We start from the raw sequence: 19,977 nt of genomic DNA on the forward strand, positions 1-19,977 counted from the left end.
ATTAACCAACAGACTTGATGAAAAGAGTCACAAAGCTATTGCATGATTTTTTAATGAAGACAAGGCAAATCAGAACAAAATGCAGGTATATAATTTAATTTTATTATACCTAAAACTGTAATAGCCAACATGCATCTATCAAGTTATTTTTGCTTACTCAAGTCTTGTTTACTTCTAAAAGCTAAGAATTATTAATCCCCCTAATTTTGAATTAATTGAGGTTTAAATAGCCTAGTGCTCTATTTATCTTAAACAAGGTAAAGAAATTATTAGCTAAGAATATCTGAATTACATAATATTTCAAATTAGCCAATATCACTTTAATAAGGCTTACATATGCTATTTTAATCTTAGTTCTTGAATGTTTTGTATTAGGAAAATCCACAGAATGTTTCTTCTCTGGACATTTGTGTGAAAAATAATGAAACTTGAAATGGAATAAAATCCATATTTTTGATCTCCCAAGTTGGTGACTATATTACAAATTTTACATAAAATAACTCAAAAAAAATCTCCCTGGAGCTCAGTATATATTTTTGCAAAAGATACAAAGTTCCAGTTTCACTGCTGTGTTTCTTTCTTATTAACCCTTTTTTTTTTTTTTTTTTTTTTTGCACCTGTGTTGGGTCTTCATTGCTGCGTGTGGTCTTTCTCTAGTTGCAGTGAGCAGGGGCTACTCTTCATTGCGGTCAATGGGCTGCTCATTGTGGTGGCTTCTCTTGTTTTGGAGCACAGGCTCTAGGCGCGCGGGCTTCAGTACTTGTAGCACACAGGCTCAGTAGTTGTGGCTCATGGGCTTAGTTGCTCCATGGCATGTGGGTTCTTCCCGGACCAGGAATCAAACTCTTGTCCCCATTAAGCAAGTGGATTCTTAAACACTGCGCCACCGGGGAAGTCCTGACCCTCTGTCTTAATTAACTTCATTTATATAGACTGTTGTTACTTTTCTTTTTTTTTTTTTTTTTTGGCTGCGTTGGGTCTTTGTTGCTGCACACAGGCTTTCTCTACTTGTGGTGAGCGGGGGCTACTCTTTGTTGCGGTGCGTGGCTTCTCATTGCAGTGGCTTCTCTTGTTGCAAAGCTTGGGCTCTAGGTGCCGGGCTTCAGTAGTTGTAGCTCACGGGCTCTAAAGCACAGGCTCAGTAGTTGTGGTGCATGGGCTTAGCTGCTCTGCAGCATGTGAGATCTTCCTGGACCAGGGCTCAAATCCGTGTTCCCTGCACTGGCAGGCAGATTCTTAACCACTGCGCCACCAGGGAAGCCCTACTTTTCTTTTATGCATACATAGCTTAATAGAGGAGGCACTGTAAAATTGGAAGTTGTTATAAAACTTTTCCTCTAGATTAAAAAAAATCCCTTGCAATATGTTCAATTTCATTTTATTTTTGAATTTAAAAAAGTATGTATACTATATACGTAAAGGAATACAGCCATATTCAAGTGAAGAAGCACTAGGGATACTTGCCTTTTTACAGGCTGGAGGGAATTTTAAAAAATGGGGCAAGATCTTTTACGTCCAGTTTTCCCTTGAGTAGTTGCTGTTGGTATCCATTTATGCTCCATCGAAGGCCTCTGTTCAAAACCATGACCCTCCTCAACTAACCACCCCATGGCTGTGAGCTACAGTTTTAGAATTTCCCCTATGCTTGTCTCTCCAAGTCATGAAGTTTAACTTTCTTACACAAGGTTCCCCTGAAAGCAAAATAACTATAAATGAGAGGAGCACTGGTTGAGGAAAACAACATATCGCTGATATTTATCTATGCTGAGCCAGCAATAAATACTACTTTAAGCATAAAATCCAGGGCATTTCCACTAGTTACAAAGCTCACTGGAACTAAAGATATGGTAGATATCAATATAACATCATAGAAATTTTTAAGTGGCAAATACCAAAGGAATGTGTGGGTGTGCATGTGTGTGTGTTCATGTGTGTGTAAATAAATAAGTACCTGAAAAGTGCTCTGTGGAGTACTATTGTATTATTAATATTTTAATGTCTTGTCGTACTCACCTTACATTTCTTAGTCAACCGAAGTATTAAAAGTCAGCTTAATTACTGAGTTTTCTTAAAGAAACATTTAATAGCTGTCAGCAATCCTGACTCTCAATATTTGTAAGATGAAATTAAAATACTTTTTTCTACCTATGACTGTAATATTTCACAAAACATCTCTGTGACTACTTCCTATACATCAGAATGGAGAAAATTTAGATCTAGTGATCCTATAAAATAAGAATATGTATTCATCCTGATGAAAGAGTAATGTTGATAAATGTGAGTTTTCAAGGAGTTCTTAGGCTGAATCAGTATTCATAGGTTGGACATTATTTAGGATGTCTTTTTTGCCTGTAGGACAAATTAAAGTATCTGCACGTGGCTTTTTGGTGTTAATATTATTAATCTCTTAATATATACATATTTCCATGTATAAACTGCTCATGTGATAAACTTTAAAATAATATGAGCTACTTATGAATAGGAAATAGGAGTAATTATGTACAAGGATTCAGCCTTTTGGTGTTCATCTTAAATGACAGTTATATTCAGAAAACAGTTCCTAAGATAGCAACAAGCACATAGCTGGAATCAAATATTTGTTGAGAGAATAAATAAATGGATGTGCAGAATTTTTATTTACGAGTATATATGAAGAAAAAACTAAACTTTTGATTGTATCATAGAGATTGAGTTCATTTAACAGTTGAAGTTTTTTACATTATTATTAAATAAAACTACTAAGCACCCATATTGTTACCAGATTGAGAAAAACACCTGGTTTGTATAATCTGAGATAGAAAATACCAATGTTCACATTATAAGCATAGTAATACCTACTGCGGCCAGTTCTCTTAGTGCTCGAACTCTGCTCTCCACATTACCCACCTTAGCAGCAATATTTTTAATATTTTTCATTTCTCCTTCTCTTGATGTGGTAGTCTTTCTTCCCATATTTTTCCAATACCTAGAGTCCTCAAACAGAAATTTAATTTTCCTTATCCCATTTACTAACTAAATTCTACCTACCACCTTTCTTTCTATTCTTTAATGCTTTATTTTCTTTTTCTCTCTTCTCTTTCATTTTCTGTAGATCAACATTGTCTAACAGAAATATAATGTGGGCCACATAACTGAGTTTTCTACTAGCCACATTAAAAAAATAAATAAAAAGAAACAGGTGGAAATAAATTTCAATGTAATTTTTCTGTTTCTTTTGGCCATGCCACCTGGCCTGCGGGATCTTAGTTCCCAGACCAGGGATTGAACCTGCACCCTTGCCAGTGAAAGCACTGAGTCCTAACCACTGGACCGACAGGGAATTCCCTAATGTAATATTCTATTTAGCTCAATATACCAAACACATTATCATTTAACCATGTAATCAGAATTAAAAACATATTGAGATGTTTTCTATTCCTTTTTTATGCTAAGTCTTCAAAATTCAGTGTGTATTTTACGCTTACAGCACATCTGAATTCAGATAGCCACATTGCAAGTGCTCAGTAGCCAAAAGTGTCTAAGAGTTACAATATTGAATAGTGTAGCCCTTGATCATCAAAGACAAATTAATCAAAATGGTGGTCTTGCCAAACAGAGTTATGGTAAAGTGGTGAACAGTAGTTTCCAGCTCTTAGAAAGTGTGAGGGTTATTGGAGGATCTGTAGTCCTTTCAATAACATCAGAGACTTAATCTTAAGGGACATAGCACAGTAATAGTTTTTGTTATTGCTAACACACACAAAAAGGACTGTTTAGTATTTTAAACATGATATCCCAAAAAAAGATGTACCAAGTACAAATTCTTCTGCAATAAGACATAATTCTGTAACATGAATTAGTTTATTCAGAGTAGTCACCTTCATACTGGTAAATTTTTCTGGCATATGAATGTTTTGCTCCACTAAGTAACAGTGGCTGAATGCAAAGTACACATGAAGCTGCTGAGGGCGACAGTAGTATACCAGTGACCAGTGACCATTCACCCAACATGCATTTTTTTTCTCAACTTGGTCTCAGGCTCTGTCTTGAAAATGTTTACTGAAGAATTCTCCACAATTTTTGTACATTTTGCCCTCATCTCTATATTCAGCAGCATCAAAAACCTTTCTTACATCCTCTTCCACCAAGCTAAAGACATTTTTAAAAGCCAGGTCTGTTATTTACTATAGTATGTCTTTAAATTTTTGAAATTAGATGTGTCTTTTTGTACTAAGGGGTGTGTGTGTGTGTGTGTGTGTGTGTGTGTGTGTGTGTGTGTGTGTGTGTGTGTGTGTGTGTGTGCGCGCGCGCGCGCGCACAAGCGCAAACACCCTGCTTAGAGAACTGTATTGATTTGAGTGGTCTCTTCCAGCCCTATTTTCCCATGAGATCTTTTATTTTTAGTCCACAATTTGCAGAACACCTCAATCCCCCCTTTTACAAGAAGAAACACGTGCATCACATTATAACAGGAATGCTTGAATCTATAAGTAAACTTCAAGTACGCTATATTTACTCCAAATATTTATGTTCTAATCTCTGGTCTTATTTGGTTGAACCCAGTGTCCTTACTTGAAAAATGAGAGAGTTAGACCAGAAAAGCCCTTCCTTTCCAGTTTTTGAGCTCTCTCGTCATGCAAAATTATTCCCATAATTAAAACGATAATTATATATCTTCAGAACTGGATTAATACATTAGACTGAAAATGCAAATACACCCACCAGCCCACCAAAATTCTCATGAAATGACAGGAAAAAATATTAATAAAAAACCTTCTGGTAAAACAAGAAAGAGTGATAGCACACAAAGGAAAAAATGACTGCAAACGGATTGTAGAGATCACAGGTAAATGTCAAAAGACATTTAAAACAGAAGGGACTTGGGACATCTGTTTGACAGCTTTGTAAAAAAATAGACAATTTCCTAAGGAATCATGAATTTCAAAATTAGCTCAAGAAGTATAAATATGAAATACAACAAAGAGCAGTGGGGAGCAGAAAATGAAGTTTTAGGCAAATTGCACCAAACTTTGAGGGAATGGATAATTCTCAATTATATGAACTGTTCCAGGACTGAGAAAAAGGTGTATGCAGTTTACAAGGCTAGTTTAATTGTAATGCCTAAAACAAAGATTAAACACAAAACATTAAGATTATAGGCCAATCTAAATTTTTCTATGTAGAAAAAAGAAACTTTAAAAATTGCAAATTAAATCTACCAGTGGATGCATCTACCCAAGAATGTAAAGATAATTATATTTATACATTGGAAAAATCTACTGATACAATTAATATATTAACATATTCAAGGAAAAAAATGATCTTCTCAATATGATGTATCCAGTAGATGCAGAAAACTCATTAAATAAAATCTGAAGCTTATTCATAATTTAAAAAAATCATGAACAAAACAGACAATAAAAGTATGTACCAGGGACACAGTAAATATCGTATTTGTTCATCATTCTATGCATTCTCTATAAAGCCAAGAAAAAGAGAAGGATGTCTATTTTCATTACTACTATTCAACAGTGTGCCAAGCATCCTAGACATCACATTAGGATAAGAAAGTTAAAGGAAGCAAAAATATTGGAAAGAAATAAAGTTGTCCAGAAACAGATATTTATGAAAATTGTTCATGTGATAAATATAGTAAGTCAGAGATGAAAAGATGTCCTCATTAATTAGGGATGTTTGGGCAAATTGTTATTATGTTGAAAAAATGTCTAAAACTGGAGCTGTATATCCCTCTTTACTCAACAAATGCATTCCAGATAGATCATTAAAAACTACTACTGCTGAATTAAGTGTGGAAGAAACAACTTCAAGAGATTAGAATAATCATAGGAATCTAAACCAATTCTCCATTCAGGTTGTTCCTCAACTTCAAGTATATGTTCCTCATTAAAGAAGCTGGAGCTGGAAATTAAAGATAATTACTTATAGGTTTGGTTTATGACAGAAAGGCACAAAACTGTAATCAACAGACCCTTCATCTTATATCAACAGCTTTCTTTATTCTAGCAACAAAACTTTGCTTATTGACAGGCTATTTAACTATTTTTAGTTTAAAAGTAAAGTATATTAAGATATGTCTTTTTTATAATTCTCATATCTAATAACTTTTTGGATCAACTGATCTACTACTTTTCTCGATTTCATCAGGTAAATTATAAAAGAATCTGGAAAAAATTTGAAATGATTTCTACTTGGGCAATTGTAGCATAATGAAAGAGAACCGAATTAAAGTCATATTAAGCTCTAAGATTTATTTGAGAGTGTGATATAAATAATGATTGAGGTTGCAACGAGAAAGATTTAAGATATGTTTTACTAGAAAAAAATTAGGTAACCAGTAGAAGATTAAAATTAATTATGTCTACTAAGCCTGTAAAGATAGAGAAAAAAGAGACTCAGGACTCAAATAATACCAAAAAATGAAGGAAAAAAATTTAAAAAACAAATACGGTTAATACAAACCTATAATAACATAGCAGATGGTATTGCTATGAATGGAGTACTTTAAATTTTCTGATTAGGAAGCAAAGTCTCAGAAAATAAGTTAAAAGAAGTTTATCTAAGGTTAGAGACACAGCTAAAATAAAATTGATCTCATTTTTAACATAAATGTATGTGGTTGGCCATTTATGTCAGCCTATAAAAAAAGTGCAATAAACTCTTGGTAACTGTTATTTTGGAAAAGGGGAAATAATTTTTAAACCTTTTTGTTTTGCACAATTTAGTACAATTCAAATGTTTTCTCTTAGACTATATTCCTATAATGTAACTTAAAAAAAAAAAGAAAATTTATAGAGGAAATATTCCTTCCAAAGTCTGTTAATTACCCAAAATCTGATAATTACCCAGACCCTACCCCTGCCACACACCCACAAATACAGAGTGAGGCAAAGATAAGGGAAGAACTAGGACCTACTTTTAGAAGGGAGTTGAATTGACAGATTTAGCAAATAAAAATATAGAATGTTCAGTTAAATTTGAATTTCAAAAATTCCAATTTTTCTTAGTATAAGTATGGATCGAATATTATACAAAATGTATTTATACTAAAAATTTTTATTCGTTGTTATCTGAAATTCATATCTATTGGACATCTATTTTATCTGGTAAGCCTACTAAGGGACATACATACAGGTGGGTAAAATAAGGTAGTTCAGGAAAGCAGTAGCCATATCTGAGGCTGAATTCACTGTACTGGGGTCCAGAGTCCAGACTTCAACACATTGAAGAAAAGGAAGCTTTTAGAGCAAGGTGGGTCTCTGCTCTTCAAGTGGTTCCCAGAATAGGAAGAGGAAAACAGAATTCTAAGTGTGGAAAGAAGAATTAGGGTTGGGGGAAATGAAACGAGAGGAACCTGAGTATACGTGATAGAATATGGGAATGGCCCTTGGAGGAAGGCAGGAATCAATTATTCCAGAAACTCAGGGAATACACTGGCCATGTCTTATGTCTGGACTCACAGTAGAAATAACTCAAGGAACAATATAAGAGCCCTTTGATAGCAATGGAACAGGAATCTAGTTTAGACTAATGGGAGGAATGGGAATAGAAGGGGGAACACATGCTGTGAACACTAACACTCACCAAAATGGATAGGTGTTGGATTTTCTTAAAAAATAGCAGTTGTCAAAATAACATTTACAGAGAATATAGTAGATATCAACAGAGTAATGCTCTATTTGTCGGACATTGTTAGAAATAGGTGGTCCCAAACATCTAATGGGTTTTCCAGATAAATGAATACATCACCTGAAGGGCCCCAAATTTTTAATGAGTGTTTTTTTTCTCCTGAAATCTTTCATGTATTTAACCAAAATCCTTAAAGTGCTACATTAACATAATTCATCCTTTTTAATGACTAAGTCACTATAAATATCAAAATTTAAATCTATAAAGGAGATCATATAATAAAAGCCTTTCATTTAAAAGAAGTGGAATCAGATTGTATTCCAAACACTGTGGTGAATCAGTAGTTCATTCTGCTCATCATTTAATTTGTGATTAGGAAATATTTACAGAGAGAGGAAGGAAGGGAGGGAGGCAGGGAGGGAGAGGGAAAATATAATTACACCATTAGAAATTTTTGAAATGTGTAAGGATATTTTTTGTTTAATCTGCTTGTCAAACCTTTGATGTAGACATTAATATCCCAACTCTAAAAAGGAAAATACTGAGTTTCAGACAGTTTAATTGGCCTAAGGTCACAAAGCTAGTAAATCTGTCTCTAAAGCCAATGAGATTTCTACCACACGGCTCTGCTTCCTTAATACAGTGGTCCCCACAAACACTTTGTGACATCACTTAGACCTCCCAGAAGCATGTTGTCCTCAGCTTTGCGATGGCTGGGTGAAAGTAACTTCGAATATGTTAAGTATTCTTTATTATGTCTATTCTAAATGTGTCTAGTCATCTTCTAACGTAATGCATTTGAAAATACGTGTAATATCTTGTCATTTAAAACAATATGAGGAAGGATCTCCCTGGTGGTCCAGTGGGTAGGACTCCGAGCTCCCAATGCAGGGGCCCGGGGTTTGATCCCTGGTCAGGAAACTAGATCCCACATGCATGCCACAACTAAGAGTCCACATGCTGCAACTAAGAAGTCACATGCTGCCACTAAAGATCCCGCATGCCGCAGTTAAGACCCGGTGCAGCCAAAATACATAAATAATAAATAAATATTTTTTAAAATATGAGGAGATATATACATATATATACATATTAGATAGATGATAGATAGATAGGTAGATAGATAGATAGTAGATAGATAGGTAGATAGATAGATATAAATAAAACTAGGGATAGATATAAAACTTTTAACCAGACTAAGTTTCAAAAACAAAAGCAAATGAAGTCAGGGAGGAGAACATATACTTGGGGAAATTATAGGAGGAAGTAACTATTTTTTTTTTCTCTTTCAGTGATCACTATTTGGGAAGCCACAGAATATTTCAGAAAAATAAATCTGTTATTCAACTTAATCTACAGAAAAATAGGGACTCTCCAGGAAAGTTATCTCGAAAGGTAAGACTTTCTTAGCTTTGGTTTCAATTAGCAAATGTATTACTTTAAGGACAATATTCCCATCCTTACGGATTGTTGCCATTTTGTGATTAAAATATGTTTAATGAATACATATTTATTTGAGTATATTTACTGAAACATAATATTTATCTTTATGTCTGTTAACAATTTGGACTGAAGCAATTACATGAACACACTACTGCAACCTCAGTATGATAAATCTACTAGTCTCTTGAAAAATCATTTATGAGTAACTTATTAATGTTATCTTATTCATACTATCCATGAATCCACCAGGAAATGAATGGAATAGAAAAAGTAAAGGGGAAACCATGGAAGGAAGAAAAATAACACAACTTTTGTTCTATCTGAAGACTACGGTGGTGTCAACACAGTTTAAATCAGGACAGATTAATATTCATAATATATATAATAAAACTACTTAGAAAGGGATTACTGTGCTTTAATGACAGTTTCATGGTGTTAGATATAAATTTTATTCCCTGTGTTGTGTCTTGAGTTACTTCAAACCCAAATTGCACAGTATGCACTAAACTTTGATATTTTAGCAGTTTTTATCTGTAGAATCTTCCAATTACCTGCTTTAGGCAAAAATCCCATCACCCTGTCATTTACATCAGATAACAGACTTCCAGTGAATGACTTTTTTTTTTCTAGTCTGAGGTGCTTCATCATAAAAAGTGTCAGGTGGTGCATTAGGTTGCAATATATCTATGTGGAACATAACATAATGAGGCCAAAAGAGAGTTGTTTAGAAATGTCTTTTGGAATTGGTACCCAGCTCAGCCAGTGTTGACAGCTCCAGGGCCATGCATCTGAACTCTCCACAAAGAAACATTATAAAGTACAACTAATACCCTCAGTATTAATAAATCTAAGAGTCTTCAAATTGTCCTCAGTGTTGATGAAAAAGCTGAAATTATCATGTTTCATTTCAGTGGGGGGTGGGAGAGAAAATGTATAATTCAAATTTCTACTCTTGTTTAGAAGTTGTATATTGCTAAAGAAAAAAGAAACTATCACATTGGTAGTAATTCACACATCAAACATATTTCAGTTTCATGTAAATTAAGGTTTATTCTGAAATGCATATAACTCCACTACTTTGATGTAATATGTATCCAGCATATATTTTACATCTGAAACTTAAATATTTCTATCATATTTACTCTTTACAACAATTCCACGTGTCAAATATTATTAAAAATAAGGACTAGGGCTTCCCTGGTGGCGCAGTGGTTGAGAGTCCGCCTGCCGATGCAGGGGATGCGGGTTCGTGCCCCAGTCCGGGAAGATCCCACATGCCACGGAGCGGCTGGGCCCGTGAGTCAAGGCCGCTGAGCCTGCCCGTCCGGAGCCCGTGCTCCGCAACGGGAGAGGCCACAAGAGTGAGAGGCCCACGTACAGCAAAAAAAATAAATAAATAAGGACACTAAATCCCAGCGTGCTCATGACTTTCCTCAGGTCACATTCACGGAGCTGGTAAGTAGAGGACCTTGGATTTGAGCCCAGTCAGTGAGTCTTCACATACCTTATGCTACCAATTTATATTACAAAAACACTTAGAACTTATGGGCTACACTCAAAAGTTTTAGATGTGGTTTCAGAGCAATTAGTCAAAATTCTACCTTTATGTTTTTTTGGTGTTGTTTTGTTTTCCACAGCTTTATCTACATACCCCAAAGTCTGGGCCATGATAGGTATTCAATGATAATTAACCACATTAAGTATATATTAGGTGCCAGGCACTGTTATTAGGGCTTTACATGTATTAATTCATAACAGCCCTAAAGCAAAAACAATAGGATGTTAGACTATATGATATTTTAGTCTTTTACTACTAAAAACTGTAAAACTTTATTAATGTTAGTTAAGACACTTAAAATTTCAAAAATTTACTCATGATATTGAAAATATTGAGGAGCATAGACATTGGTGTATTATGTCAAAATGATGTATATGTTGCAATCTGATGCATCACACTTTTTGTTGTAAACTTTTAATACCCATTGAGTAGATTAGATTATAATTTCAATTGAAAACCTTGTATTTGAAGAAAATAAAAAAAATAATAATAATTGCCTTGTTTTATAAAATATTCTTTCAGGAACAGACATAGTATGCTGATTAATTTAATATAACTGAGAAAGTTTATCAATTTGTGACCCTTCTTCATGGTCTGAATTGCTATATTTAAAATAAATGACCAATGATTTTTTTCTTTTATATATCTATGGTAAGGGAATGGTGAATGGTCTTCTCTCTTATTATTTAAAATAATGTCAAAATTATCTATGATTTTCGTAATTTCAGCTGTAAGCTAAACATTTATGAATAACTAAATTTTCTTTCTAGTAAAACAACATAAAATTGGCTTGATAATATTCTTTTTATATATTAGGAATATAATGATAGCTATCATTCTATTAAATTTATTGACACCATCAACTTTCAGTAGATATTTCAGAGTATTCTAATTGTAAAAGGCATTGCAAAGCTCAATTCATCTTAGATGGCTTTTCTATTTTAAACTCACTTCTATTACACTGATATATAGTGATTTAATTCATGTTCCATGAGATTATTCATAAAACACATTGACAGTCTTTAGAAATCATCCTATATTTCAAAAATTTTAAATTCCTGTCTTGATTAGAAGTGATGTGAATGGCTGACACTTTTTAAAAATTTTTTCTTCCTTTCAAGTTTGATCAAAAGTATTGCCAACATTGTAGACATTAATCATAAAATTAAGATTTCTTTCTAGTTCAAGAAAACATTCACAAAACATTTACAGCAATAGATTTCTGTATGAAAAAAATGAAAAAAATACCTTTATGTTTTTCTTAAGACAAAGGTATGGCCCTCACTTTTGGAGAAAAATAAATTGCACAATATATTCCACGGACAACTGCTCAAACTTTCCTCCAACTCTTTGAGATCCTTTAGATAAAATTTTTTTCTTGTTAAGTCACTGTATGACAATGGACAATTCCCCCTCCCCCAAAAGTATCTCTGGAAGCCAAGAAAAGTGGTTTTTAAATGAATATGATTATGCTATTCAGAAAGATTCAAATAAGTCATATTATTTATATGCTGCTTTGGTTTTAACTTCTGAAATAAGGCAAATGCCAAATACTACACTTCAAATCTTACTACCTCTATTCTGGCTCTGGTTTTCACTCTCTATTTTCCCTTCCCTTTCACTGTCCTCTCCATGCCTAAAGTTTTGCTTTCTCTACTGCAGAAAAATTTGTCTTAACCACTATGATACTTCCAGATTTCATCAGCCATTGACTCTAGAGGTAAATTCCTACTGAGTAAGCCTCATGTTTTCAAGCTCCTTAGCATTTCTACAAAGCATTCTTTTTTCATAGCATGCACTCAAGGTATTATAACAATAACCTTATTCTTTCCATGTTACTTAGTTTCCTTCTTCTTTCTCACAATACAACCCAATATAAAAATTAATTTACCTTTGATCTTAAGCCATGTAAAGGTTTTCCTTCTGATGTTTTCTGTCAGAAGTTCTAATAGGCAGCTTTAAAAATACATTGTGTGTGTACTGACATACAGGATTACATGCACCCCAGGCATGGAGGGACTCATTCAGCTGTCAAACTTAACGTCACTGTGTGGTGAAAAGTGCAATTATGATGGAGTATATTTGCATTTTCTGCAGACTTGCATAGGGTTTTCATGGATGCCCATTCCAGAAGAGCTAATCAAGGAGTTATGACGTGTGTGTGTGTGTGTGTGTGTGTGTGTGTGTATGTGTGTGTGCATGCATACATGTGGACCAGAGGACTCATATTTTAAGACGAGTAGTTCCTGCTCATCTTGGGAGAAAAATACAGTGCCATCTGATAACTCCTGGAACTTACACCTATCAGTAGTTGTCTTTCATCAGCATAATTGAATGTTCATGAGATGGAAGGTTCTCTTATGCTGACGTTTTGGTGGCAAGGTATGGAAAATCTGAAAAAAGGAGGAGTCCATTCTGTGTCTGCCGGCCAATCTGGCAAGCTGTCAAGTCTTATACTGCCACGGATTTGTGGCCTAAATGTAAAGAAAATGTGCACGTATGTGGGAGAACTGGTGTCTGAAAAACTGCCTTCCTGCCGGGAGAAATTAATGTTTGACCTTGGTGATGGCAGGTTGTTTTTCAACTATCCTTGGGGTTTATCATCAACCAAAGCTCAGCTTTCTGTTTTACTTCTGAAAAGAATGCTTATACAGTTGAGGAGAGTCTTATAAGGTCTTTAAAACAAAGTATTAAAATGATAAATGAGAGTTATCAAAAGAGGTGAATAAAATGACAGCAGGAAGTTACGGACCTATTTTTATCTGGTATTCGTTCCTATTCGCTCTATAAATATTAATATATTCTGCTGTCTACAGCATGAAGATGACCACAGTCAGTTTTATCTGAACCAACTTCTAGAAGTTATGCCTATTTGGAAAGTATCCAGGTAAGACATTTTATTCCTGTTCCAAGACTACTTTCTGACTGAGTTCTCAAGTGCCAAATCACAATATTTTTCAGTTGATTGTAATAACTGTCCTTTCACTAGTACTGTGGAAGCTATTGTACTTTTAATAGATATTTCCCTTTGGCAAATTCTGTTAATAATTATCTATTCTTCACAGCTATTCAGATACATCTGAAGAGCTGCTAACACCTTCCAGAACAATCTAACATTCATTTAAAAATATCTCTGCTACCGGTTATTACATTTTCAAGGATTTTTTTTCTCATTCATTTTGTAAATTTGATTGTGCATGTGTCACTAAGCTCTTTGTATAACTGAATTCCCATAGTTTGAAAGTCACCATATCCTGCTTTAAATTCCTTTCTGGAACACCCTGAAAATAATTGGTACATTATAAACAGAGGAGTGTGACTTCAAATTGGAAAACTCAAGTGACAGCAAATGAACATATCCTAATTGAGTCTGATATCTCAACATATGCATGTATTATTTGAAAGAACAAACCTATCAGGAAGCTAACCTGGGAGAAGATATCAGTGCTACAGGCTGCCTTTATCTGGAATTAAAGTTGTTCTGAGTTGAATGAGCAAAAAAGGGAGTGTGGGAGGTATGTCATAAATCTCTAAAGCACAGCCTGATATAAGAATGGGTTTAAATTGTTTTTAGTGACTATTAATAATAGCTATCACTTCCTGGAGTTCTAATACATTTTGTATATATTGTCTCATGTAATTCTCCCCACAACCCCATAAGAATACATATTATCTTACTTCAGAATCAAGGAAACTGAAGTTCTGGAAGGGTAAATAACTTGCCTGGGGTCAGCTGCTCAGTTTGTTAGGATTCAAATCAGGGCTGTCTGCAATTTGCAAAGGCCACATTCTTTCATTAAACTATCATATCTTTCCATTTTTTTCCCCTTTTTTGTGTCTTTCTCCCCCCCTCCCCCCCAGTATTCAGTCTCGTACCATAAAATCATAGAATGGGTAAAACTTAAGAGGACTTTTGATATAATTTAATCCAAATTTTTACTGTATTGCTAATTACATGCATCAGATAGGTCCCCATCAAAATGGCATATTAAACAAAGGCCGTATTCCAAAATAAATTTATAAATCAACAACTACCACAACAACAAATGCAGAGAGAGGCATCAAACCTGACAAATTCTTTAAAAATTGGGGAATCCCTGGGAATCAGAGACCTGTTTTGAACTGTTCTGTGGAGGGCCGTGACTTGTAGGTGGCTGCTACCTAGTGTACAGAGAGACAAAAGGAGGCTGTGAGTACCATAGGATTTATTCGCTCACTTTTCTTTTTTTACTGTATTTTTTTATTGAAGTATAGTTGACAGACATTTCTTCATTCCTTTTCTTCTTTTTGTTGTTCCTCCAATTGGGTAATTTCAAGAAATCTGTCTTTGAGTTTACTGAGTCTTCTGCTTGGTCTAGTCTATCAAATTCTTCAGCTCAGTCATTGTATTCTTTAGCACAAAGATTTCTGTTTGGTTCTTTCTTATGTTTTCTACCTCTTTGTTAAATTTCTCATTCTGTTCTTGTATTGTTATGCTAAGTGCATTAAATTCTTTTTCTGTGTTCTCTTATGGTCCTCTGAGCATCTTTAGGACAATCATTTTGAATTGTTTGTCAGACAATTCTTGTATCTCCATTTCTTTGGGGTCAGTTGCTGGAAGTTTACTGTATTATTTTGGTGGTGTCATATTTCCCTGATTCACTGTGATCTTGTAGCCTTGCAAAGTTGTCTGTATACAGGAAGAAGCAGTCACCTCTTCCAGACTTTATGGGCTGGCTTCAGTACGGAAAGACCTTCACCTACAGGCGAGGGCCAACTGGAACGTGCTGTGACCCTGGGCCTAGTGGTGACGGGCACCAAGTGCAGGGTTGTGAGACAACGCCAGGTCGGAGGTGGGGGGTCACGATGTCTCCTCAGCTCAGGTCACTGGGGTCCACAGCATCGACAACCGTGTGGTCCTTGGTAAGCACTGTGGGGGGGATCTGCAGTAGCTGCGAGGGCTGTTGCGATCCTCAGTGGTGCCTCCAGGTCCAGCAGCTAGAGACCAGGGCAGGCAGCAGTTGCTGCTGGAGCTGGTGGTGTACATACTCACAGCTCTGGGGGCCAGCTGGAGGCGCCTGTGGAGTGGCAGGGGCTGGCTGCAGACACTCATATAGTTGGGGGGTGGGGGGCAGTGCCAGTCTCAAGGGTTAGGACTGTGGGTGCACTGGCAGCTGCAGGGATCCTGGCTGTTGGAGTGCACTTCTGTGGCTGCAGTCGCTCTCCATGGGCACGTGGAGTAAAAGCCAGTGACGAGAGTCAGGACAAGGGTGTGCAGGTGCACAGCTTGGGGGCTAGCTGCAGATGAGCCCAGTGGTGCAGACCAGTGACAGGAGAAAGGGCCAAATCTGCCCCAGACACAGCTGTGGGGATCTTGGCTGTCAGTGTGCACTCTCATAGGTGCCAGATCTCACCACAGATGTGTACATGGCAGTGGACGTCAGTGACAGAGGCTAGGCTAGTGGCATGCAGGTGCACAGCTGGAGGGGCTGTTGGAAGGGGTCAGTCATGGGGAATAGACTTGCACCTTGCACTTGAGCAGCCACTGAGGCCTGGGCTAGCTGCAAGTGCGGATCTCAGGGTCTGGCAGGGGCAGTGCAGTGGAGGAAAACAAAACCAATGAAATCTACAGGGGGTCTGTGGCAGCTGTGCTGGCTATTGGTTTCTTCAGTAGGGAAAGTTACTGAGGCTTTCTGCAGAGCAGCCGGCTGGGATCCATGGTAACTCCCACTGCATGGCTGATGCTGGTAGCCACTGCCCTTCTTCCTTGTTCTAGCCACTTTTATCCATCTCAGCTTTGCTGGTCTCTGGGTGAGATGAAAGCAATGCAGGTCCTTCATGCAGTGTCCCACAAGGCTGGGGAAGCTGCTCGCTCACCCCACTCCTCTTTTCCAAGAGAGGGGACCTCGTTCTAGCAGGGGATTTCCCTCCTGGCACTGAGCAGTGTTGGCCTGGAGGATGGGTTGATGCAGGCAAAATGAAGCTATTCTCTCTTCCCTCTTTATGGAATTATTCTCAGGGCTTTTTTTTTCCCCACTGTGTTGTTGAAGTTTCTTGGGTGGTTTCCTGAGCTCTCCCCAGAGCTGTTTTTGTCCGTGGATAGCTATCCGTTGATCTTTGTGAGGAGAGAGAGGCTGGGATCTCTTATTGCGCCATCTTGGTGACCCCCAGGACTTTGCTTTCTGAAATACAATATGCTACTCTGCCTGCCTTCCTCAGACCACTTTATGATGTGATGAGACCAAGCACTAGAGCGCACAAGCTTAAGTACAAAGCACAAGCTTTGATTTCAGTGTCCCTCTTCTCTGACTTGACTTCCTCTTAGAAGTTGGGCAAATCACATACCTTCATTGGTTCCTAGGAGTTTTCTATAAAATAGATATAATACCTAATAGAAAGGTGCTGAAGCAGGTGAATTCTTGAGGGTTTTTTCTTTTTAAATTTTAGGATGAGGTTTTATATTAAACTCCTCCAATAGCCAAAATCTTTCACAGTTCCTTTCCAACTCCTCCATGGACTTTTACATATTCTATGCATTTTGTCTAACTAAAGTGGTAACTTAATAAAGACTGAGAAGGAAGCTACTGTAAAATATATTGGTGTGTTTTTAACACTGTGCTTTGTGTTGTATGACTGATTATTCAATTCAATTCAGGAGTTTTCAGGACAAACAGGAAGGGAAAGTTAATAACATTTGGGAAAATAATTTTAAACAGTGAAGCCAAAAGAATCTCTGCTCAACTCACGTCTATTCCACCTAAGTATAGATAAAGCTGAAGCATTAAGAGAAGCTTAGAGACAAAAGCAAAAATACCAGAAAACCCAGAGGTTTGGTGTCAAAGACAACACCATCTATGATAAGTATATGTCATTAATTCTAAAAGCAATTCTCTGAAAAGTTTTGCATATTTCTCCATTTATTTGTCATTATCTGCTTATGAATCCCTTTGCAACTTATATTTTAAATTAAGAGTAGTTTGATATAATGAACAGTCTTTCAGAGGTTTGGTTAAGTTGTCATGGATTTCTCTGGAGTTCTAAAGTTTTCAAATACGTTTGTAGTCTATCAAGTTATACCAAGTTTATAAGGTATCCATCTGAAATGACATTTAAAAGTATGTCAACAGTAATCCTTTTTAAACCATGTTTGCTATAGAAACATGGACAAAGCAGAACTTGTGATAAATGTGCTAAAGTTAATATAAGTTTTCCTACCCAACTTTAAACAAAGTTCTTTTTTTCTTTCCAGACAATGTCTCTCAACAGTAATCAAAAAATATGACTCCCACCTGAAATACCTATTGAAAACCCAGGTATTACCTTTTGTTACTTCTTTAATTAATTCAATAAGATTTTATTAATTTTCTACTCTTTTTTCTAAAGCTTTGCAAGTTTCTGGAGATACAAAAATGAATAAAGCAGGGGGTCTACACTTGAGTGACTTTCATTCTATCATGGCAAAACAGACAAGTAAACAGATGTGTGTAATAAAGTGTCATAGGTACTATGAAAGACCTATGTGTATACAGGACACACAAAATAGGGTTATCAATTTTCCTTCTTTGATCTGAGTATTGAAAAATAACTAAGCCAGCCAGAGAAAGAGCGTGGTAAGGAAAGTGGGAAGTAGGGATAACTTTAAGCATACAACAACATGAACAGAGCAGGTAGCAAACAGCCTGGTGTGATTAGGAAACTGTATGTACTTTGGAAAGGCTAAAATTAGGGCTCAAGGTGACAGCCTGGAAAAAGACCAGATGAAAGGGACAAGCAGGAACCAAGTTACTAGGGTCTTAAGGACATTTTATGGACAATTTAATGATTTTCTAATTTATCAGCTGACGACACAGAGCCATTATGCAGGGCAGTAGAATGACAGATGGGTGACTGTAGTACATTTCATTAACCCAAAGAAATGAGGAGGGCATGAACAAAAGCTCTACTATAGGGTAGGACAGGAGGAGACAGATTCATAACAGGTGAAAATCTGTAATTTACATGATTTGGTGAAAAACTGTGAACAATGAAAGAACACAGTGTTTAGAATACCTCCAGATTCCTGGCTGCTGACTGACTGCATGGAGATGTCAATTAACTAAAACAGTGAAGATAGGAGAAGCTAGCTTGGCAGGGAACATAATGGATTCAGTCCAAGACTACTGAGATTTGGCCACCTATTGGGCATCCAAGTTGTAGTCACCATTAAGCAGATCATTTCTTATAGCTTGTTCTTCCAGGGAAGGATCAGTCTTCCACAGATAAAACATTGTATGATTACAGAAAATGAGGTAAGAGAATGTGTTGAAAACAAGACTCCTTTTTCCATTAAAAAAAAATAACTCTTGATATATATAAAAGGATACAGATCTTAAGTAACTACTCCTAATATTAAAAACAGTAAAGTGTTCTGAAAATAATAAATTATATTTCTCGATGTAGATACCAAACTCATACATGAATTCCACATAAATATGTAAAGATATGGTGATGACAAATACACAGCTCATATTCCTTCCCAAATAGTTATCCTCTCACTCTGATTCCATTTTTCTTTCTTGAGCCTGGCCTGAATCTGGAAGTTTAAAATGTGGAATGTGAAAAAAATTCACAATTAAATTAAGTTTCATAAAAGTGTCATAATTACTACTTCTTTGTCATAGTCATTCTTTCTAGCATAGAATTTGAAATTTACCAGGTACCCAGGGCACATTAAGACTTCATTCCTAGATCATTTATATCTCTTGACTAGACACAGATATACTTTTGAGGTTATCATAACTTACTTATGGATGAATTTTAATTATCTAAATGTCTCAGTACTGCTCATGTATCATAGATATCTTTTTACAAACACACAAACACCAATTGTTGAGAATCTGTAACAGTTCTTAATTTCCAAATATAGAAGTTTGATCATACCACTTACATATGAAGCCTCCAATGTTTTCACTTTGAAAGAAACCAATTGTTCCAAAATGACTGAAAAGTTGGCAAAACATCAAAGAAATACTATCTTTATATTATCACTGGCAAATAATTATCACCCACATCTGAATTATTTTATAAATAGGCCACAGTGTTTGCAATTTTCCACATGAACTCCCCCCAAAACAATGAACTTTTTAAATGACATTCTTCCTACGAAGCATCAATAGCTAAATATCTAAGAAATGAGGACAGACTGTGATATTATCAATTCACAATTTTGTACTTTCTATTTGTTTGACAAGTGCATTAAGTAGCATTTCATCAGCCTTGAAAACAGTACCAATTTGAAGAATAATTTTTATATTTCTCAAACATGGATTATTACATGATTTGAAAAAAGGTAACAAGCAGGCTGAATAAATATGCCATGATATTACTGAATA

General features: G+C 35.9%; 1 protein-coding gene across 5 annotated transcripts in view; it reads left to right on the plus strand.

Annotated features, from left to right (window-relative positions):
- Positions 1-19,977, plus strand: part of PIK3C2G (phosphatidylinositol-4-phosphate 3-kinase catalytic subunit type 2 gamma) — a 373,466-nt gene that overhangs the window by 66,818 nt on the left and 286,671 nt on the right. For all 5 annotated transcript variants that reach the window (XM_069541180.1, XM_060024362.1, XM_060024360.1 and 2 more), the window contains 3 exons: positions 8,919-9,021; positions 13,444-13,514; positions 17,856-17,919. In XM_069541180.1, coding sequence (XP_069397281.1) covers positions 8,919-9,021; positions 13,444-13,514; positions 17,856-17,919 — 238 coding nt within the window. The remainder of the gene's footprint in view (positions 1-8,918; positions 9,022-13,443; positions 13,515-17,855; positions 17,920-19,977) is intronic.

Source organism: Delphinus delphis, chromosome 11 (genome assembly GCF_949987515.2).
Source record: "Delphinus delphis chromosome 11, mDelDel1.2, whole genome shotgun sequence".
Lineage (NCBI taxonomy): Eukaryota > Metazoa > Chordata > Mammalia > Artiodactyla > Delphinidae > Delphinus > Delphinus delphis.